The sequence below is a fragment of the Denticeps clupeoides genome, chromosome 2 (assembly GCF_900700375.1).
Source record: "Denticeps clupeoides chromosome 2, fDenClu1.1, whole genome shotgun sequence".
In the NCBI taxonomy this organism is placed as follows: Eukaryota; Metazoa; Chordata; class Actinopteri; order Clupeiformes; family Denticipitidae; genus Denticeps; species Denticeps clupeoides.
The window spans coordinates 27,585,345-27,605,572 of NC_041708.1; the positions used below are offsets into that span (position 1 = coordinate 27,585,345).

The 20,228-nt window shown below is 44.1% G+C and overlaps 2 protein-coding genes across 5 annotated transcripts in view; one reads left to right on the top strand and one right to left on the bottom strand.

Moving 5' to 3' along the window:
• ppp4r1 (protein phosphatase 4, regulatory subunit 1) lies at nucleotides 1-16,902 on the bottom strand. Of its 4 annotated transcripts, none has more exons than XM_028963199.1 (20): nucleotides 15,371-16,902; nucleotides 15,031-15,139; nucleotides 14,814-14,858; nucleotides 13,536-13,671; nucleotides 13,037-13,143; nucleotides 12,362-12,504; nucleotides 12,093-12,239; nucleotides 10,947-11,054; nucleotides 10,797-10,862; nucleotides 10,369-10,527; nucleotides 8,437-8,570; nucleotides 7,573-8,282; nucleotides 6,369-6,511; nucleotides 5,687-5,872; nucleotides 4,684-4,845; nucleotides 3,603-3,703; nucleotides 3,369-3,489; nucleotides 3,145-3,273; nucleotides 2,629-2,770; nucleotides 1-968 (listed from the first exon to the last, which is right to left on the bottom strand). In XM_028963199.1, exons 2-20 carry the CDS (start codon nucleotides 15,035-15,037, stop codon nucleotides 805-807), a joined length of 2,910 nt encoding a protein of 969 aa, XP_028819032.1. In that variant the 5' UTR covers nucleotides 15,038-15,139; nucleotides 15,371-16,902; the 3' UTR covers nucleotides 1-804. The 4 variants fall into 4 exon arrangements, with proteins under 4 accessions (XP_028819032.1, XP_028819022.1, XP_028819014.1 ...); XM_028963189.1 differs by lacking the exon at nucleotides 15,371-16,902 and adding an exon at nucleotides 6,078-6,170 and having other exon boundaries at nucleotides 2-968; nucleotides 13,536-13,620; XM_028963181.1 differs by lacking the exon at nucleotides 15,371-16,902 and adding an exon at nucleotides 6,078-6,170 and having other exon boundaries at nucleotides 2-968.
• vapa (VAMP (vesicle-associated membrane protein)-associated protein A) overlaps nucleotides 15,974-20,228 on the top strand; it is a 5,857-nt gene continuing 1,602 nt past the window's right edge. The window contains exons 1-5 of the mRNA XM_028963233.1: nucleotides 15,974-16,181; nucleotides 17,828-17,980; nucleotides 18,114-18,217; nucleotides 18,618-18,698; nucleotides 19,799-19,978. Of these exons, the coding sequence (XP_028819066.1) occupies nucleotides 16,124-16,181; nucleotides 17,828-17,980; nucleotides 18,114-18,217; nucleotides 18,618-18,698; nucleotides 19,799-19,978 (576 nt within the window). The 5' untranslated portion in view covers nucleotides 15,974-16,123. The remainder of the gene's footprint in view (nucleotides 16,182-17,827; nucleotides 17,981-18,113; nucleotides 18,218-18,617; nucleotides 18,699-19,798; nucleotides 19,979-20,228) is intronic.

Here is a 20,228-nt window from a genome sequence, read left to right on the forward strand (position 1 = left end):
TGAGAAGACAAGGGAAACAAAGCAAGGGCCAAAGCTTGTGAATAGGATGTATCGCCGTATTTTATTCTTCAGTTAAAAACAGGTGACTGCGCTGGCCTCGCTGTTCAACACCACCTCACAACAGCCAGTTATGTCCATAAAAATATATTTCTTTAAATTCACTTTAATGATAGGATCCCTGCATTCCAGGGAATGCCCTTGTTCATAGGTACAACAATGTGCTGCACAAGAGTTAAAAACCACGTACACCAGAGCCCTTGCGGCGCAGACACAAATTACGCAGCACATGAAGTGTCATTTACAGTATCAAAAAAAAAAAAAAAAATTAAACATGTGCACTACAATCTTTACCTTGCTATTGTGGTTCCATAAAGCTGTGATATACTGGCACTCGGCTAGAATTAGGTCCTACTGACAGAAAGAGAAGACAACCATGATGACAACCAGGGGAGAAATGGTCCAAGAACCTAACATCCCATCTTGTTTTCATCCTTTGTTGTAGACATCTTAATTGCCCCAAACATTCAAGTATTATCTTTAAGGAAGACTCATTTAAGGCTTCTATGGCAAAAAAAATTAAAAATTAAATTAAATGCACCAAAAGTTGTAGTGAGTTGATATGAGGAGCATACGAGGAGTTGGATGAAGCCAGTCCTCTTGTGCATAATTTCTGTAGTCTTTATTTCATAGCAGGTCCACACACTTCCCAATCCCCGACCTACACCAAGGTCAAGGGGATGAGTGTGTGAGAAAGGGGTGAAAGAGAGCAAGTGTTTGTGACTGGGAAAGGAAACATGCGTGCCCTCAGTAAGTGGAGGACGTGGTGCTCATTGCGTCCTCATTGATCCGTGTGCTCCCAGGATGCACGCTAGCAAAATACTTGACGTCTTTGTCCAAGTCCATCTGCAAGGCTACCAGCGTCTGCTCCAGAGCTTCCTGATGAGAGTTTGCAGAGTGCAAGAAATATTCTGTAAAAGAAAGAATGCAAAAGTTAGTTTTTTTACTACTAAGCTTTGTATGGTGGATGTTTTTTGGGAAAAATCCTGAGCAGATGGGACAGCAATATTTAAAAAAATATATGTTTTTTTAAATATTTAAAAATGTAAATTATTTTGCATAAATGGAGCACACAACACTAACCAAACATATCATGTATATGCGCGCGCACACACACACACACATACTTGAGCACCATGCCTGACCCATATGGCAGACCCATGGTTTGTTGTGGCCCAAAGTTCTGGAAATGGTACGGTGCATGGGAAAGAATGCTGGAAGTTCTACACCTAAATCAGTTATGCATGAGTCGCTGCACACACCCCACTGTTAAATAAGTCACAGGGCAAAATAACGGCTGCTCAGAAACGGTCACTAATAATATCCTTCTCCTGCCATAAGGTTAGCCATAATTATGACTATTGAGGCAAAATTCCACAACCCAGATTTTGGTGCACAAATGCAAGCAGCATTTGATCTGGTGTGGACCGGTGCAGTCAGAAATGTTTACATTTACAGCATTTATCAGACACCCTTATCCAGAGCGACTTACAATCAGTAGTTACAGGGACAGTCCCCCCCTGGAGCAACTTGGGGTTAAGTGTCTTGCTCAGGGACACAATGGGATTTGAACCTGGTCTCCTGGTTCATAGGCGAGTGTGTTACACACTAGGCTACTACCACCCTCCAGACGCCCGAAATGTTAAATGACAATTTCAGTGGGTTCAGATGCACAAAAAGCAACCTATATGTACGGGTCCCTATTAGAATTGCAGTTCTGAAACCAAATAAAATTAGCAATGCAAGTAGTAAAGAGAACAGAGAACATTAGAGTGTGCCAGCAAAGGGCCAGAGAGCAAAAAAAAAAAAAAGCCAACACACCGCTACACAACACATAATCACAATGCACACCTCAGATTTGCCATGTGAGCACTGTCCACCACTCATTAGCATGGATATATATGTATATATATTTTTTCTTTTTCCCAGAATGATGCTAGACTCACCTGCAATTAATGCTAATGTTTTTTTGTGTTGCTTAGTACAGTAGCTAGTTTCCAGCTCCCAAAATTCCAGAAAATATTGACAAATGTTTACAAACTCTACATTTATGGCATTTATCAGGTAACCTTATCCAGAGCGACTTACAACCAGTAGTTACAAGGACAGTCCCCCTGGAGACACTCAGGGTTAAGACAACAAAAGTTGAAAATGGGTTGAGTGAGAAAGCAAGTCAGACATTCAATCCATTGCCTCGCGTGCTGAAGTGAAGTCTCATTGTACCCCCCACACAAAAGGCAGCATTGAGACCCATAGAAAAGTGGGGATTGAACCTGGGTCTTTATGGTCTTCTGGTTCATATAGTGTCTTGCTCACTAGGCCACTACCACCCTGTACCAGGCTAGGCCTGCAATAAACTGGACAAGTATGAATTGGACAAGGTAAATCTTGACTGATTAGTATTACCCTCCCAGGGTAAAGGAGTGTGCACACTCATTTTATTAAACCAATTCTCCAATCTTTTCATACGGGAAATGAAAATCAGAATGTGTAAATAGAATAATATAATGAAAATAATAATGAGATATTATAATAACACTGAGTTCTCAGTGTATTTAACTGGGGTCTCACCTCTTTCCAGCAAGCTCTGTCGGATGGTCTTGGCCAGCAGCGCCCTTACATTGGGCACTGGGTCTGATGCCAGTTGGAGCAGTGGGGCCAGCAGGTGCTCTGAGAAGTGTTCCAGAGACAAGCAGACATCCTCTATCACCAGCTGAGAGAGAAAATGGGGCGAGTGAGAAAGCAAGTCAGACATTCAATCCATTGCCTTGCGTGCTGAAGTGAGGTCTCATTGTACCCCCCACACAAAAGGCAGCATTGAGACCCCCAGTGATGTGACATAAGCAACTCTGCCCAGTCAAGTGCCACACACTGAGCCTCCCAGAGTCTCTATTCAGAGCTATACTCCTGAGAAACTGTACAGCTTGGTTTCTTAAGCACGAGTCCAAATGAAGTTTCAAAAGCTCCAAATACAAAGAGTGAATCTGAACAAGAATGTGTTCCATAGCTCATCATGACAAACAGTGCATTTCTGCGGAAGAAAAAAAAAAATTAAAAAAATAAATAAAAGCTGTAATACATTCTCACCTGACACACAAAGGCAAAGGCTTGTCGTCCAGACCACTTCGGACAGTGGCAGAATTTATCCACCAGCTCCACTAGAAAATCTACCAGCAGCGCGGGACAAGTCGACAGCTTCCTGATCATCTCACTCAGCTGCAAAACACACCACACACACACACCTCCTCAATATTCAGCTAGCAACAACAATCTGATCCACAAATGATTATCATACAGGTATTACATCATACCAGTCTGTAAGACGTCCATCGTACAGAAGACACTTTGTCTGTGCACAGCTTAAAGGCCACAGGTCTCAGGTAGTCATATACGTCCTGTCCACTATACAGCTCCAACAACAGCACCAGCTGCCTGTGAGGGGAGGGCTCCACGTCAGACCTTTTCAACAAATCTGCCTCGCTCGATGGGCTTTCATTGTTTTGTAAGGCAGACAATTATTAAAAATAAATAAATAAAAAACATACTCAGCTAGTTCGGATCTGAAGCGCCAGTTTCGGCTGTTGTCTGTCACTAGGAATTCCTGAAGCTGATAGAGGTATTTGCGACGGGTTTCTTGATGTAGCAGCTGAGAGAAAGAAAACACAAGTCATGACCTGTGCCTAATTTGTGTTCACCCGTATGAGTGAAAACAGGAAATTCAATGGACATTGGAGTTGACATTTTACAGCGCTTACTACCAAGTAGGTCAGATACACCACTGTGGGAGTATCAGTCCAACCAGGAATCTGCGATTTTGCGATCGCAACAATTAATACAAATTATTTGCGCTTTGCACTTTAGGCGAATCGCCACAACTTTTTTTGTAATTTTGACCAATCACTAAAAAAAAAAACGTAAATAGTTTCACTTCCGTGTTACTGATTATTGCAAACGTGTGAAAGGAATACTGCTCATTTACCCTCAAATATTTCCACTAGGATCATGCACAACAGTTTCCAAGTGCTATGCACAAAATGGGGTTAAATTATTTTGTACCACATGCAACATTGCGGTGGAACACAAACGAAAGTATTCAATTGAAAACCCTTTTTCTATCATAAAGCACTCACAGAGAGTTGCAGACATGCACGACCAGCCAAGGCGAATCACCCTGACTCAGTCTGTTGCAAGTGTTCTCAAAAGAATAGTTTTTTGTTCTTGTATTAAGTCAAAGTTCTTATACAATATTAACATGGCATATAATATATAATAGTAAGTGGCATAATTTGAATGTATTAGCTAATACCTAAAAGCAACTTATGCCAGTGTTTTTTTTGGCATATAATGCAGTGAAACATGATATGATTTGTCATACAATTGGCCGCCTGATCTGAGTGTTCATACGTACGTTGATACAAATAGAAGCATGTGTACATTAATCACATAACAACTGAATAACAATTTAATACAATTCTCTTCCCTTCAGTCTGAATGCATGAAGTCAAATTTTGCGATGACAACTTTCCAAAATCCTAAAGGGACTGACAGGGCAACTGTGTGTATGTGCATACCTCTGGCCTTTAAAGCTGATTTAATAAGGTAGACTCACGTGTCTGACAAACTCACCTTGAGGAAGTCATAGAGGTGCTTCAGCACTCCTATCCGCACCTCATCCAAGTCTTTCATGAAGCTGTTAAAGATGGGCACCAGGTCTGCAGCAGTCAACTGATCTCCCAAGATGAGAGCCAGCTCATGGATGGAGAAGGCCAGCGTCCGCCTCACCTTCCACTACAGAAGGATTGAGGAAGACCGTGAACAAAAGATGGAGCTGCCTAACTTTTAACAGACTCGCAAACAGAGTACTAGCAGGAAACTCCTACCTTAAGCCTTGGTCTAAATCTACCCAAACCACACATTACGACACAACCAGGTTCTGTAGACACCAAGACACACCTAGCCAGCACAATGGACTATATTCAGCGCCCATAAATGGTAAACTGCTAAAGGGAGCAAGAGGCTAGAACTGGTTCTAGTTCATTTTCAATGGAGACAGGTCTCCTTCTAAGGGCTAATGAGGGGGATTGGAAAGGGATTGAGTGCATATGGAGAGACCCAGGAGATGAAGGACACACACACTGAGCTTAAGAGGCTACTTCAGTACAAAACCAGAAACACTCAGCCAAGCCTCCAGTCCTGTCATTGTGCAACCAGCCCATACGTGAACCTCCACACACCTAGTTGACAAGGAAGCAGACAGCATCAGGATTTATGAGGACCTCTTAGTAGTGACTAATATTTGCTCAGGATCGGCACCTGAAAATCTGAACATTAAAAGGTCCCATGACATGAAAAGTTCTGTTCAACGGAATAGGCCGCTCTCCTCATTAGCATCTAAAGCTACAGACACCGAAACAGTGAGTCCTGGGGAAATCTAATTGTGAGACTGGTTAAAAGTGGCTGTAATTCTGCACCAGAAAGACACTTCAGAGACAGAGGCAGTATTAGGGGACCAAATGTCATTGGACCTTTAAATAGTATACATATTTAATTTTGCCCCCACACTGCGCCAAGTGTTCCACAACACACAACAGTAAGAGCAACAGTGTACAAGGATCAAGCGTCTTAGCACCTGCATATCAGCAGCAAGTGTCTCATAAGTGTCCCGCAGACAGTGCCAGTTCTGTCTGCCCAAGGTCAGGGCAACACCTGGGAGGCTGTAGGCACAATGTTTGGCAATCTCCATGTCCACCGTCTGGGCACGAGAAGGGTCGGTCATGGATAAATACTGATCCAGAAGAGCTTGAGGCACCACATCCTGAAAGAGGAAAAGGCCTTTAGTACACCAGTTCATAGCACTAAAGCCCTCTGGAATACAAAATTATTTATAACTACCAATTATTTCAAGAATTTCAAAGATTGATCGGTTTAATCTATCCCCTAAAAAATAGCATAGATAGTGAAAGATCCATATCTAGATGAAAACAAGAAAAACTGCTGTTTACTGCCAGGCATTAAATAACCTGCTGTTTGGATTTCTTCTCCTCCTCCAGACTGCTGCAGTCACTCAGCTCAGAGTCACCACCATGGCTGATGTGGAGGGTTGCTTCTCGACTCTGACGGACACACATTTTTCACACTTTTTTTTTTCCCCCATTGTGAGCAAAGAGCCAGGCAAGAAGTGTGAGTTATTTAAACTAATAGTATATGCCATATATAGAGAAATACATATGCACACACATCCTTTTCTAATTTGGCCCCTGAATAACTTTGCTTAGCTTCCACCGATGATGGACGGACGCCTGCCTACTCACCTCTAACTCACTGGATTCCATCAGGGATACACCAAATGGGTTATCATGGGAGACCTGCATGCGACTGGACAGTAGAAACTTCTCCTCCAGATGTGGGTCTAGTGTTGTGGCTCTGAGGGCAGCAGTAAGAACATCTACTTGTGCTGCTCAAAATATAAACAGATAAAAATGAATAAGGACATGAACATGCACAAACGTGTTAAAATACTAAAGCAAATTCTTTCCTTTCATGGGCAAAAGTCGTAATTTTCTGAAATAATCACCTGGTATAGGCAATATAGCACAGCAGAGCAGTGATGTTTTGTTATCTGCCACAGGTCAAGTAGCTTCTACGCCTGGGACCGCTTCATTGTTCATTCATTTATGATCAGAATTTTTTATCAAGATTAATAAAATCCCCATTTTTCAGATACAATTAAAAATATGTAGACAATTAAAGAGATCTTCACATTAGCTCTACTAGATGGCCCCCGCCTGACTGCGTGAGCTGCAACTTACATATATATTACACACTGTCTGTGTCATTCTTGTTCAAATACCAAATACTTTATGGCCCATAGTGCCTTGCCCAGATTGTCAGAAGACAGGAGTCTCACAAGGCTAATAACACGCTTTTTTTTTTTTTTTTTTTTTAACCAGAAAATGAAAGAAAAAGGCCCGCTGTCTTTGAGGAGAGATGTTTAAATAGAACAACGTTAACCAGCCCCAACGCACAGCGCTCAAAGCACCTTCATGTCATTTTAAAAGGTATCAAAAGAAAGAAAATAAATCAATAAATCAATAAATAAATAAAGTACGAACAGAACTTTGTTCTCTGTGGGGTTGACTTCAGGCTCAAACTAATCTGTTCGTACCATCTCGGGCTTCTTTGTATGACTAAATTTCTATTCCTGGCCACTAACTAACAAAAGGTGACCGGAGAGAAATACCAGCCATTTACATTCGTGGTGATCAATACAACAGTTCTATATTTTTTCTTATTATAACGTGCTGAAGTAACTATTCTTTAATGCATGTTAATAAGAGCATGTTTTAGAAATATGAGGTCAAGTGTCATGAGGTCAGTCGCGTTCGAACCCTAACTGCAGCAGTAAGGAAACTGACACAGCAGAACATTTCTGCTGCACTCAACAGTACAGCCTCTAATTTAGGGCTCCATTTGTGCAAACAGCTGCTCTTCTGCTATGTAAGAGAGATGGCCTACCCTTTACATCTGGGTCATCAATGTGCGGCTCAAGGTTCTCAATGAGCTCCTCCAGTTGCTTCCTGCCCAGGGCTGGGGTAGCTCCGCATCGACCAGAGGGCCCGAGGCTGGGTGAATCGCTACGGCGCTCCTTCTCCAGCAGCTCCATGTCCAGATCAATCTCGGGGATGGGCGTCCTCCAGTAGTGAAAAGAATTGTACAGTTCCTGTTCTGGAATGTTCTGTCTCGGGGAGTCTGACTGTTCAGTAGGCTCCACGGTGGAGGCACTCTCCTCATGCAGGTCCTGCACCACAAGGCCCTGCGTAGAATTGCTGTGCTCATTTGTGGGGGGATCGCGTGAACTCAGAAGCTGCTCTTCTGAGGGACCCATGTCAGGATCTAACAGGTCATATGGGGGCTGTGCTTCACCGATGAGGCACTTTGAACTGGCATCACTGTCACAACAATCGCTAGCCAATTCCTCGGCTGCTTGCTCGCCACCTCCTTCCTCACCAACATCCACGCTGCAATCCTGGGTCCGGCAGAAGCCCAGAACATCACCCCGACTGTTCTCCTGATGGCAGAGGCGGTTCTGGGAACTAGAGTCCTGTTCTGGGGAGGTCACATTCTCTTTCTGGTTCTGACATTCAAGGTGGTCCTCTCGCCAGTCCTCTGAAGATACTCTGATGGAGGGCTCGGCAAGATTCGAGTTCTCTGAAATGTCCCCAAAACTACACAAAGAGAACAAATCATTACAGAATTCAACATTGAACTTCGAATATAATTTGGTGCAATCAAAACAATGAAATGGCAGAAAAACAGACATGCACATTTCTCCAAAACATAGTTATCTAGGAACCATGCAACTAATGGGTCAGGCCGTACCTATTATTCAGTCTGTCTTTCGTGCTCCGGTCTCCCTCGTCCCCACCCTCTTTGAAATACTGGCCCGCGCTGCTGGAGGGGCTGGCGAAGGTGGAGATAAACTGCCCAAGGGACTGGAAGGCAGCCTGCCTCACCTGACAAGAGCAGAACAAGGAATCATTAGCAGATGCAGGCAGGGCCTGCCAGGACACGCGAGGCACGCCACTCAACCTTGGGGCCCAAAAAAAAAAAAAAAAAAAAAAAAATCACGTTTTATCCCCCCCCCCACACGAATGCAGCCAAGGTATTCCCGGACAGCAGTGAAGTTGCTGAACTATTTTGCCACCTTCGCATTTCAGCACAATGTGCACTGCATACATATTTTAATTGAATAAACCAATAAATCGAATGAATGCAGGATAGACACGACATCCACAACAGCAGATTTATTTCCGGCCCAACAGGGGCTTTGATTGGATATCACTTCACTACAGCTAGTGGCTTTATTTCCCCGTCTTTCACACAATTCCTGACTTTTCAAGGTCTGGAAAACTGCACAAAAAAAACCTGTATTACAACTAATCTGTCTTTGCCCATTTTTGAAATTACAGAACCTTAATTTTAATCATGTATGTAATCAATTTCAATTAATTTTAATTACATTTGGACTAGATGGACGAGCGCTTTTTTGCTTTTATAACGGACTTATTGGTCCCCTAATACAGTCTCTGAAGTCTATTTCTGAAATTCAGCCTTGGTGCAGAATTACAGGCACTTTTAACCAGTCTCACAACGAGATTTCCTCTGGATGTGCCATTTCTGTGTGTGTAGCTTTAAATGCTAATGAGGAGGAGGGAGGCGGGACGAGGAGGAGAGCAGTAGTAAGCAGGCATTCGCAGGAAATGACGTCATGAATATTTCCTGTTTGGCGCAGGCAGGAAGTAGTGTCTGCGTTTTTCCCCCAGACAGAAATGTAATCACCGAGCAACTGCAACGCGTCGCATGTTCTCAAGCCATGAAGGTCTGTGGAGTAGGAAATTCTATGGGAGGACAAAGCATGAGAAACGGGATGTAACCTTTCCCCTTATGATGACATAAGGAGACAAATTCCAGGTCAGACAATCTCTGAACAGAGATTGCAGAATAACCAATAACCGCTTTATACAGCACAGGCCAAAAGTTGACACACCTTCTCATTTAATGTGTTTTCTTTATTTTCATGACCATGTACATTGATGCCTTCAGTGAGAATCTACCAAACTATGAATGACCACATGTGGAGTTACGTACTTAACAAAAAGTGGAGACCTGACCTCCACAGTCACCGGACCTGAACCCAGTCGAGATGGTTTGGGGTGAGCTGGACCACAGAGTGAAGGCAAAGGGGCCAACAAGTGCTAAACACCTCTGGGAACTCCTTCAAGACTGTTGGAAAACCATTTCAGGTGACGACCTCTTGAAGCTCATTGAGAGAACGCCAAGAGTGTGTAAAGCAGTAATCAGAGCAAAGAAACTAGAATATAAAACATGTTTTCAGTTATTTCACCTTTTTTTGTTAAGTACATAACTCCACATGTGTTCATAGTTTTGATGCCTTCAGTGAGAATCTACCAATGTAAATGGTCATGAAAATAAAGAAAACACATTGAATGAGAAGGTGTCCAAACTTTTAGCCTGTACTGTACATATCGCCATTTATAGCCACTGCAGGACCATACACGGGCTAGGGGAACTCGTATTAATGTTAAACAATCTCACAAAGTGAAATTTTCATGATTGGGGACCTTTAAAGAAAAAGCCACCTTTTGGTACACTATACGTCTCTCAAAATGACTTTAGCTAGGATAAAACATACATTCATGTGTTGAATAAATCTTATCAACTATTTTTTTTTAGGCAAATTCCTTTTGAATTCACGTGAATTCTTTTGAAAGCGATGCATGAAAGTCTCACCCATCGGGAGGGGTCGCTTATGAGGCTGATGAACAGCGTGGCGAGTTTGGTCCGCCGCACTTCCTGCGATGTTGCGGAGGAAACGGTCATGAAGCACTCGGCGCAGGCTTTCCGCACCCCCCACACGTTATCGGAGCAGAGCTGGAAAAAACGCGGCAGCTGGACAGGAAGAGCGCACGGGAAAAACAAGATGGGGGAAGAGAGTGAGAGGCTGGAAGGCCCGACACGGCTTACACAACACAGGCCTTCATCTAAAGCGTACCCGCAGAATAGATAGCAACACACACACACACACACACACACACCCCAGTACAGTGCTCAGACATGACCTCATGACACGAACTGCCTAACCATTGTGATCGCATGCAAGTGAAGAAATTTAAAAAAAAAAAAAAAAAAAAAAAACTTATCCATGCACGGACACATACCAACAGCTCCTCAGTAGCCTCCCCACCAACAACAGAACACATATCCCCAAAATTTGCAGCGCAGACCTGGCAAAAAAATAAAAAAAGGATCAAGAAACAAACAAGACAAAATGAAGCCCGCGACTACATAACGTCCTGAAGCGCACAAACCTTGCGCACGTGGAACATCCTGCAGTCGCAGCACATCTCGCAGAACCTTGGGAGGAAGAGCCGCTCTGTGATGTCTTTGCCCACCATTGGCGCCATATTACAGATGATCTGCACAAAGCGAAAGGCATGTTGAGAAACCCACGAGAGGAAGAGTTGCGGGCCCAAGTGGAAGGCCTCAATTGTACAAATTCTGCTACACCTTCAGTAGTGCTGCACGATTAATCTAATCACAATCGTAATCGCAATGTCAGTCTGTGCGATTACATGAACGCAAAAAGCTGCGATTTAAATGATTAGTACATGGATTGGATCGGCAACATATCTGATCCATTCTCTCAAAGTTTGCGAGCTGACTGAAGTCTCACTTCGGTCGGATGTGACGTGTTTGGTCACATGACTTTCGATTCGGAGACATATGGGTAGACGCCGCATGACGCGCTGCATCATACGTCAACGTCGCCGCCATATTGCTGTGCTGTGGAGTGACGCATATACATGTCTATGGAGAGAAGTGCATAAAAATGCCTCACTCTTGTGCTGCTTGGGGCTGTACAAACCGCTGTACGCTCCAAATCAGATCCCGGGGGGGCTACATTTCATAGGTAAGGCTGTACAATTGTTTTGAATATATTTGGTTATTATAAAATCCCGTTTTATAAGTCTCAACCTTAGCTAAGCTAGCGAAGCTATGCATTCCTGTGTTCAAGTCAGCCTCCAAACAACGTTTTGGTTAAACGTAAGAACTATAATACGGGATTTTATAATGGCCAAATATAATCAAAACAGTTGTTTAGCCTTACCAGGGTTTGTCGTTCGACAGTAATGTAAAAGAGATTTTTGTGATTATTTAATTTGGTAGAATATTGTATTTTGAAAGCACTGGGCATTTCAGGTTGTTATAAGTAGTTTGTATGTTTCACTTTGAAATTAAACATTTCACTATTAGTAATTTGTGTGCGACTTTTCATTGATATACAAGCAAGTGTCCTTTATCATATCGCAATCGCATATCGCAATATGTCTTTTTCCCCAAATCGTGCAGCACTAACCCTCAGCAACACAGTTAACCCGACATCAGCTCATATAGTGTGTAATAAATTTGATAAAGGTATGGAATGGAAGAGGAAAGACACCCCCTCCCCTCACCGCCATGGCCTCAGTCTTAACATCATCGTTGCTGTCCGGCGCCGTGAGGTCGACTAGTACGGGGCAGACCAGGCTCTCGATGTCCACTCTCTCAATCAACTCCTTCTCCAGCAACATGAGAAGCGCCGCCTGACTAGTCTTTCGAACCTGGGAGGGGGAGGGCAGGTTTAGCACGTGACCATGATGATGCATTTAGACCATGTTAATGACTTCTATACAAAGACGATGACTTGCACCTCCCTCCCACGACAGGCACTTCGCACTCTTACCTGATTATTCGGATCTGCGAGGTATCGCACTACAATCGGTAGCAGGTACTTTGAAAAGGCAAACGGAATGGAAGGCCGGTTCACTTGGCAGAAAATGGCAATGTGAGGAACTTGTTCCATCAGTTCCGCTCTAACTGTAGGCTCTGAAAGAAAAGGGTTCGTTTCACAATTATTTATATATAAAAAAAATAAGAAATAAATTAAATAAAAAGGAACTAGAAATGAAAGAACGGCCACAGAAGGACAAGGAAGAGTCAGGTTTCACAACTACAAAACCACATGTTGAAATGTTAATGGCCAGAAGCGCATGTGGGGGAGAAAAGAAAAAAAGATGACATGATGCAATAAGGCAAATTGTCTGGTCATACTATTTCCTTGCTGATTTCCGGTTCAAAACTATATCTAGCCTAAAGGGCATACTTGTAATGTATTCATGAGCCCAATTAAGCATCGCATTACAACCTTCCAGAAAGCAGTCGCCCAAGGACGGACGCTTAGAGGGGCCTGAGGTGGAAGCCAGCTCTGGCCTTTCAGAGGGATAGAGAGAAAGAAACAGAGTTTCTGTGATAGAAATAGAGCTCAGCAAAGAGTCCGAACTTCCACCCGCAAGCAGCAACAAAGCGATTTCGAGTGTGGCCGGGAATAATGAAGCGCCGAGCACAGATGGCACCTTACCTGAGTCATCCGCGAGCCTGCTCACTCGCTCCAAGACCGCAACACAGTCCCTCTCGTCTTCGCTGACCGCTTTCAGCGTGTCCAACAAACTTCTAGCAACCATCTGTCTGCGATGTAAATTGTGCCGTTTCCGTTAGTCGATAACATTCTCAACAGAAACACGCTTGAAGTGAAAGTGATCGTCATTATGAAACACTGCAGCACAGCACACAGTGACAACAAAATGTGTCCTCTGCTTTTAACCATCACCCTTGGTGAGTGTGGGGATGGTGCTTTGATCGGAGGCACCTTGGCGGATCGGGATTTGATCCGGCAACCTTCTGATTACGGGGCCGCTTCCTTAACCGCTAGGCCACCACTGGCCCAATGAAATGCAGGTATTCGAGCGTCGCTGATGGGGGGGGGGGGGGGGGGGGGGGGGGGGGGAAGGGAAAATAAAAATAAAAAACCCAACCCATGGTGTGAAGCGAGGAGATGGTGGGGGGGGGGGGGGGGGTACCTGTTAAAAATGTTTTCACTCGAAACGTATTTATCCAGTCTTCCCAGAGGCGTCAGCATCTCATCCTGCGATACGAAGTCCAAGGCTGAAGGTAGAATAATGGCGTCAGACTCTGAGCTGTAGTCATCCACACCAACTATTAGAAACATTGGAGACATACGGCATGAGCAGACACCCACGTCCCCAAGCAGGCCCTGGCAGTGGTGAATGAGCGTGCGAGTCGCGGCCACAGTCACAACAGGTCCAAAGTGAGTCACGAATCTTCTAGGTGTTAACGCTTAAACAATCGTCCATGACTCATGCAGTACAACAACAAATAAAATAAGTATGCAACACTACAACCCCGAAACCGAGGAAATGCATGACTAGCAGCCGCTACAACCTGGGAGTTCGGGAGCATTTTGTTGGAGGTTGGACACTCGGAGCGGAATGAGCACGCAAGTTAAAATGGAAAAAGGTTTTCAGGCATTAAATGTTCTTCGGTAGGTTTGGGATTCCATCTTGACTGACTCATCCAATTAGGGGTGGTAGTAGCCTAGCGGGTAACACACTCGCCTATAAACCAGGAGACCCAGGTTCAAATCCCACTTACTACCATTGTGTCCCTGAGCAAGACACTTAACCCTGAGTGTCTCCAGGGGGGGACTGTCCCTGTAACTACTGATTGTAAGTCGCTCTGGATAAGGGCGTCTGATAAATGCTGCTGTAAAATGTAATTCCACCTTGTTTTCTCAAACACTGTTTACATCCATTAATAATTTTCTAAAAAAAGCACTTTTTGAGATGACCATGACCTGGATGACTGAGAACCTTCGCAAATAACCATTATTATTATTATTATCATCATCATCAGGTAGGGCTGACCAAGTTAAAAGCGGAATACTTTAAACTTCAGGCTTTTAAGCTACTTCGTGCCAAAGCAACCTGCACCCAACACCCAACCTACTAGCATCAACTAACTCAATCTAACCGGGGATTGAGGAGCTGGCGAGCACAGATTTCTTCAAATCTCGAATTGCACAAAAACCACAAAAAAAAAAGAGCCACGTCCCGCCGCGTGGGACGGAACTCCGCGGAACGTGGACGAATCGGCAGGAAAGTTCGGGCGGCGGAGCTCGGGAACGCGTCCGAGGAAGGGCGCCGGTCCGCGGGGGGAGAAGCCGAACTTGCGGCGCCGGACACGCGAACCGCGCTTCGTGCAAGAAATAAAAAAATAAAACCCGCTAGTATGACGTTCGGAGATGCGCTCGAACCGCCAGCCGCGGCGGGCAAACTTACATCCGTCTATCTCCTCCTGGGAGTCCTCCTGGAGCAAAGACAAATCTGCAAATTTAAAATAAAGAAAAGGGGGAAGGAGAGAAAGGGGGGGAATCGTCATCAGTCGCCGCGGCGCGGACTTTTGAGGTAAAAAAAAACGAGCACCAGCGAAGCCGGCGAAAGGCCACGCTCTGCGCCCGCGTCCCTCGGACTCGTGTAAATAAAAAAGTCTACCCACCCGCCATCTTGTCCTGGTCCTACATTTAAAGTGATCAGCACGGGGGAGAAAACAGCGGAGGGAGGAAAAGAAGAGTTGCCGACCGGCGGGCTGGAAATAACTACGCCGCCTACAGGCCAGAATGCACAAATGGACGGCATGAAATATACCGCTACTGACAGTAAAAATTAATACATGAATTAATAAAAAAAAAAAAAACATATTAATTGTTGTAATTATTCAAGGTCCGGGAAACTACTACGCGCAAATTACACAAGGATTAGATTAAATTAAAGAAAAAAAAAAGACAACACATTTGCATGGTCGGTTCCTCGTGGTTGTGCTCTGCTGTGTTCTGTACCTGCACTTAGGTGTTTCATGCGCGTTACAATTCAGTAGCTGTAAAAGTAATCGTATCGTAATTCACACCGTATTACTGAGACGTCACAGCAATGCACACCAGTTTAGAACGAAGGCGCGCTTTGTTAAATATTCCGCAAGCCGACTCATTCCTAATGTGCATTTCAATTCATCCTGTAGGCGTTCGCCATAAACTCGCGACTGTTCCTGCTTGCCATTCGAGCGCCGAATCATGACGCGTGGAACTGAAGATCCGGCATCCGGCTCTTCGCAGAGATCCGGATCATTTGTCTGAATTCAAGTTAAAAGGCCTTTTTACTCGAGCCAAGGGGCTGGATATTATGTATTAAAAACAGATCCATCGGCAAGAAAAAAAAAGAAGACTGGTAAAGAGCCATTTAACACATTGTTAAAGTACTTGACGATCGTGTGGCTCTGTGTGTTCACAACAGAACAGAACACATTTTACAGCGAAAAAAGAACAAAACAAACAGAATAAACGTCTTCAGATAATTCAGATATTTATGAAAAGTAGTTTTTACGGAAACGATTTGTTCGTTAAAAAGAATCGGTTTGATCTCCAAAAATGATCCATTCCCTAAAGACTCGTCCGTTCGCTATCAGATGACACACGACTACTGTGCTCGTTCACGGACGGCAGTGGGTCCGACGGTGTGGAGTCAGGACATTTTTATTTAGCGTTTTAACACATTTGTTCCCGTCCCTCGGCACCGTAGCGTAGCTCACACCAGACATGTCCAAACTGGAGCAAGTCTTAATCCTCGATCCGCCGAGCGATCTCAAGTTCAAAGGTAGGACGCGCACACTCGCCTGCCACTTGTTAGAAGCTCTCGGCTTCGGATTAAAGCCGGGCACCGGGGAGGATCAACGTTACGGCCCCGACGCCGCGCTCGCCGCCATTATTTCTAGAAGGAGCGGGGATTCGAAGGCCTCTACCTTGTGCCGGTTTCATTCGAGAGGAACCACGGGTCTCTGCGGGCTTCTCCGCGGCGTTCAAACGCAGGCCCGGAAACTCCGGTCGTTTTGGCCGAAGTGGATTTTTTTTTTTTATTCGTCGCGGCTGTCAGAAGGCAGCACGTTTCGGCTTTTATACGGCCCGACGCGTTACGGAGACGATCCGGCCTGTCAGACGTCCGGCTAACCGCTCACCTGGCTAACTTAGCATGCTAGGCTAGCACGACGCGCTACCCAGGGGTAGTAAAAAACAGGACCTGTTCGAGATGACTCCTTTATCACTATTCCGCGACGGCTTTCCTCCTCTTCGCTTTCCGGACCCCGTTCTTTAACAACAAGACTGACAAGAGGGTTTTGTCGATCTTGTCAGACGGGGATCTGACTCGAGTTGCGAACGCAGTGCACCTCAAGAGTGTGTTTCATACTTCACTTTAGTTGACGCAAAGGGCCAAGATAATAAAGCCACGAGTTGATCCTACTGATCACCGGCTGATCGTTACTCTGTTATAAAGTTGCGCTGAATGCAAATAGACGCCGCGCCGGATGCTAGTAGGTAGCAGCTTGCTACGTGGCTAAGCTAGCTGGCTAATAAACATTTACCTGAACGGAAGTAACCCAAATGGTGACAGCGTAAAGTCGGGATCTATCTGTCTATATCGACAGACGATAGCATTAGTTAATATGCGTTAATCAATGTACGCCCATGCGTTGTTACGGTCCGTGTAACGACCAGGTTGACGAGAGAAATTTATTTAATGTTTGCGATATGCGCAGTCGCGTACCTTCCAGGCTCTGGTGCCGGATTTCGTTCAGATTTCAGGAAATAGTTACACCACTACTCATCTGAGTCAGATTATATCATCTACAGCCGATCACTAGCGTATATGTGTGTCATATTCACCAGAATAGGTTTTAGGTTCACAGCTGCTTAGAACTTAGTTACCTGGATTTGTTCACATAAAACAGGGACGAATGTCCAGCTTTCCTCCTATTGCACTGTCCAGATGTGTGTGTATGTATGTATGTATGTGTGTGTGTGTGTATATATATATAAATAAAGTGAAGTGATTGTCACATGTGATTCACAGCACACGGTGCACACATTGAAATTTGTCCTCTGCATTTATCCCATCACCCTGAGTGAGCAGTGGGCAGCCATGACAGGCGCCCGGGGAGCAGTGTGTGGGGACAGTGCTTTGCTCAGTGGCACCTTGACGGATCAGGATTAAAACCGACAACCTTCTGATTACGGGACCGCTTCCTTAACTGCTAGGCCACCTCAGCCCCATTTCAACCATAATTAAATATTAATTGTCATATACGGTGCTTACTTGATTGTCATGAAATGTTTGGTTTAGTGTTGCAATAGTAGATTAGGTTTCAGTGTCATGTGTCAGCATTTCTGATTTAGCTGCAACTGAACTGTAAACCGATGTGTTCTTATCTCATAATTGTGTTCATTTCTCCTTGTCTCCTATTGTAGGCCCTTTCACAGATGTTGTAACCACAAATCTCAAACTAAAGAATCCCTCAGACAAGAAAATATGTTTCAAAGTGAAGACTACGGCACCGCGCCGGTATTGTGTACGACCCAACAGTGCTGTCATTGACCCCGGGGCCACAGTTACAGTCTCAGGTGAGGATTTGGGACAGTATGCGTGACTTGCAAGCACAACCAAACGTTAAAACGGTCCATGGATGTTCCTTCTGCTTCCATCATCAGCGTCGATCCGATTTTTGCAAGTGAATATGTTCCCTGTCCTCCACAGTAATGCTGCAGCCTTTTGACTACGATCCAAATGAAAAAAGTAAACACAAATTTATGGTCCAGAGCATTTTTGCTCCTTCCAACATCACAGACTTGGAGGGAATGGTAAGAGTCTTTTCAAGATATATTTTTTTTCTTTATTAAATATGGGTTCATGATGCATTAACTGGATTTTAACTGTAGCGTTTTGTGTGTGTGTGTGTGTATATGTGTAAATATATAATATTAAGCTGCTGACTTGATTTTGCCAGTAGAGGGCAGAATATGTCCCATGTTCATAGATGTTACCCAGTCATCACAAAATCTATACATTTTTTAATTAAGATTTGTGTTATATGGTACATGGTCGTATTATCTGCAGTCAGTCTTGGAAATGGCTAAAAAAGTATTTACTTTTTTAATGAAAAGCAGTCACATTATAAAGAATTTGGAAACAGTGCTTTGTTAGTTGATGTTGTGCTGTCTCCAAAAAAGCTGACAAGTTTGTGTTCTTGCTTGAAAACAGTGGAAAGAGGCGAAACCTGATGACCTCATGGATTCCAAACTCCGCTGTGTGTTTGAGCTGCTTTCTGAAAATGATAAAGTGGTGAGTGCAGTGTGGCAGTTAGATTTTTTTTTTTAATATATTTTTTTTTTCCTAGTGCATGCCCTTGCTTTGGCACAGTCGCTAAAAGCAAGCTTTCTCAATGGACTGCACTGTATTTAATCCTGCTGTGTGTGTTTGTTTTTTTTTTATAAATAATCTAGGCTCTTCTGTGAGGCAATGTGTTGTGTTCTTCACAGCGTTCCTCATGCTTTTGTAGATCCTACAAGGCTTTCTCTCTTCTTGTCTTGTTATTGTAGGTTCATCCTTTCCCTGCATTCGCCTAGGTACAGTCATTTCTGTAGGCTTTTCGATTGTCATTGAGACTAACATTGCATCTCCTCATCTCATTTACTCGTCATGCCTTGTGACTGTGAATAGTTACACGTGGTTCTTATAGACCCTAAAAATGCACAAAACAAAAGCGCGGATTTATTTCATGCTGAAGGGGTAAGAACCCTGTTACAATTCAGAGTTCATCTGTTTGCATTGAATGCTGTGGTTTCTGAATCCTGCTTATCATGCATATTGCTTGTGCACTTTTCTCCCTCCCTTCATCCCTGCTGGGTGTGGCCATATCCAGGAGCTCCGCAGCAGATCTGCCGAGTTCTCCACTTCTCAAACCTCCCCCAAGTTTGCTAGGCCTCTTAGTGCTCTGGCCTTCTGCGAGTACTTCACCCCCTTGGTCAGCGGGAAAGGGGTCATCCCTAAAGAACTCAGTGACTTTCCAGGGCAAAAGTCAGAGCGTATTTCAGTGAAAGGCAGCGAGTGTCAGGTTTGTGGCCTGCAGGAGGCAAATTTGAATAGGTTTCAATGTATAAAATAGTTAATTGGCAGTAGGACGGAAGCTCCTTTCCACCATAATCAGGGTTGTGGGATATGGAACCAAAATAAATAATACTTGTGTAGTATCTCAACATTTGATGGTGAAAACTGACTTCCATACAGACCTCTCCAGGGTATTAAAAAAAATATATATATATAAATACCTCAGACCTCCTCATACATTGTCCAGCCATTTGAGAAAAAAAGAAATAATTGTTTGGGTGTCTGGCACATTATGTGACTGGCCGCTCATTAAGTCTCATATCGTTGGCTTGTAGAACGATGTCGACGTCAACAAATCTGCACCAGTACTTAATGCACCCAAAGCCGATGGCATGTCGGCGGGCAAGTTCGGCAGCCAGGCCCTGGATGACACGGAGATGAAGAAGCTGATGGAGGAGTGCAAACGGCTGCAGACAGAAGTCATCAGACTTCAGGAGGAGAACAGGCAGCTCAAGGTACAAATCAAAAATCAATTTTTATTACATTGTCATGTTTGCACTTTTAGGGACCACAGATTTGCATGGAGCCAAAAATGCTTGATTTGACTCCAGAGAGTGGTGTTTTGTGGAGGCAATGTGAAGCACAAAATATGAAAATATAGCAGCAGTATAACTTTTTCAGTCCCTGTACTGAACTCCAGACCTGAGTAACGGACCTGTATCGACGGTCTAATTTGCTCAATTACCAGTCGGGATTACTGATGAG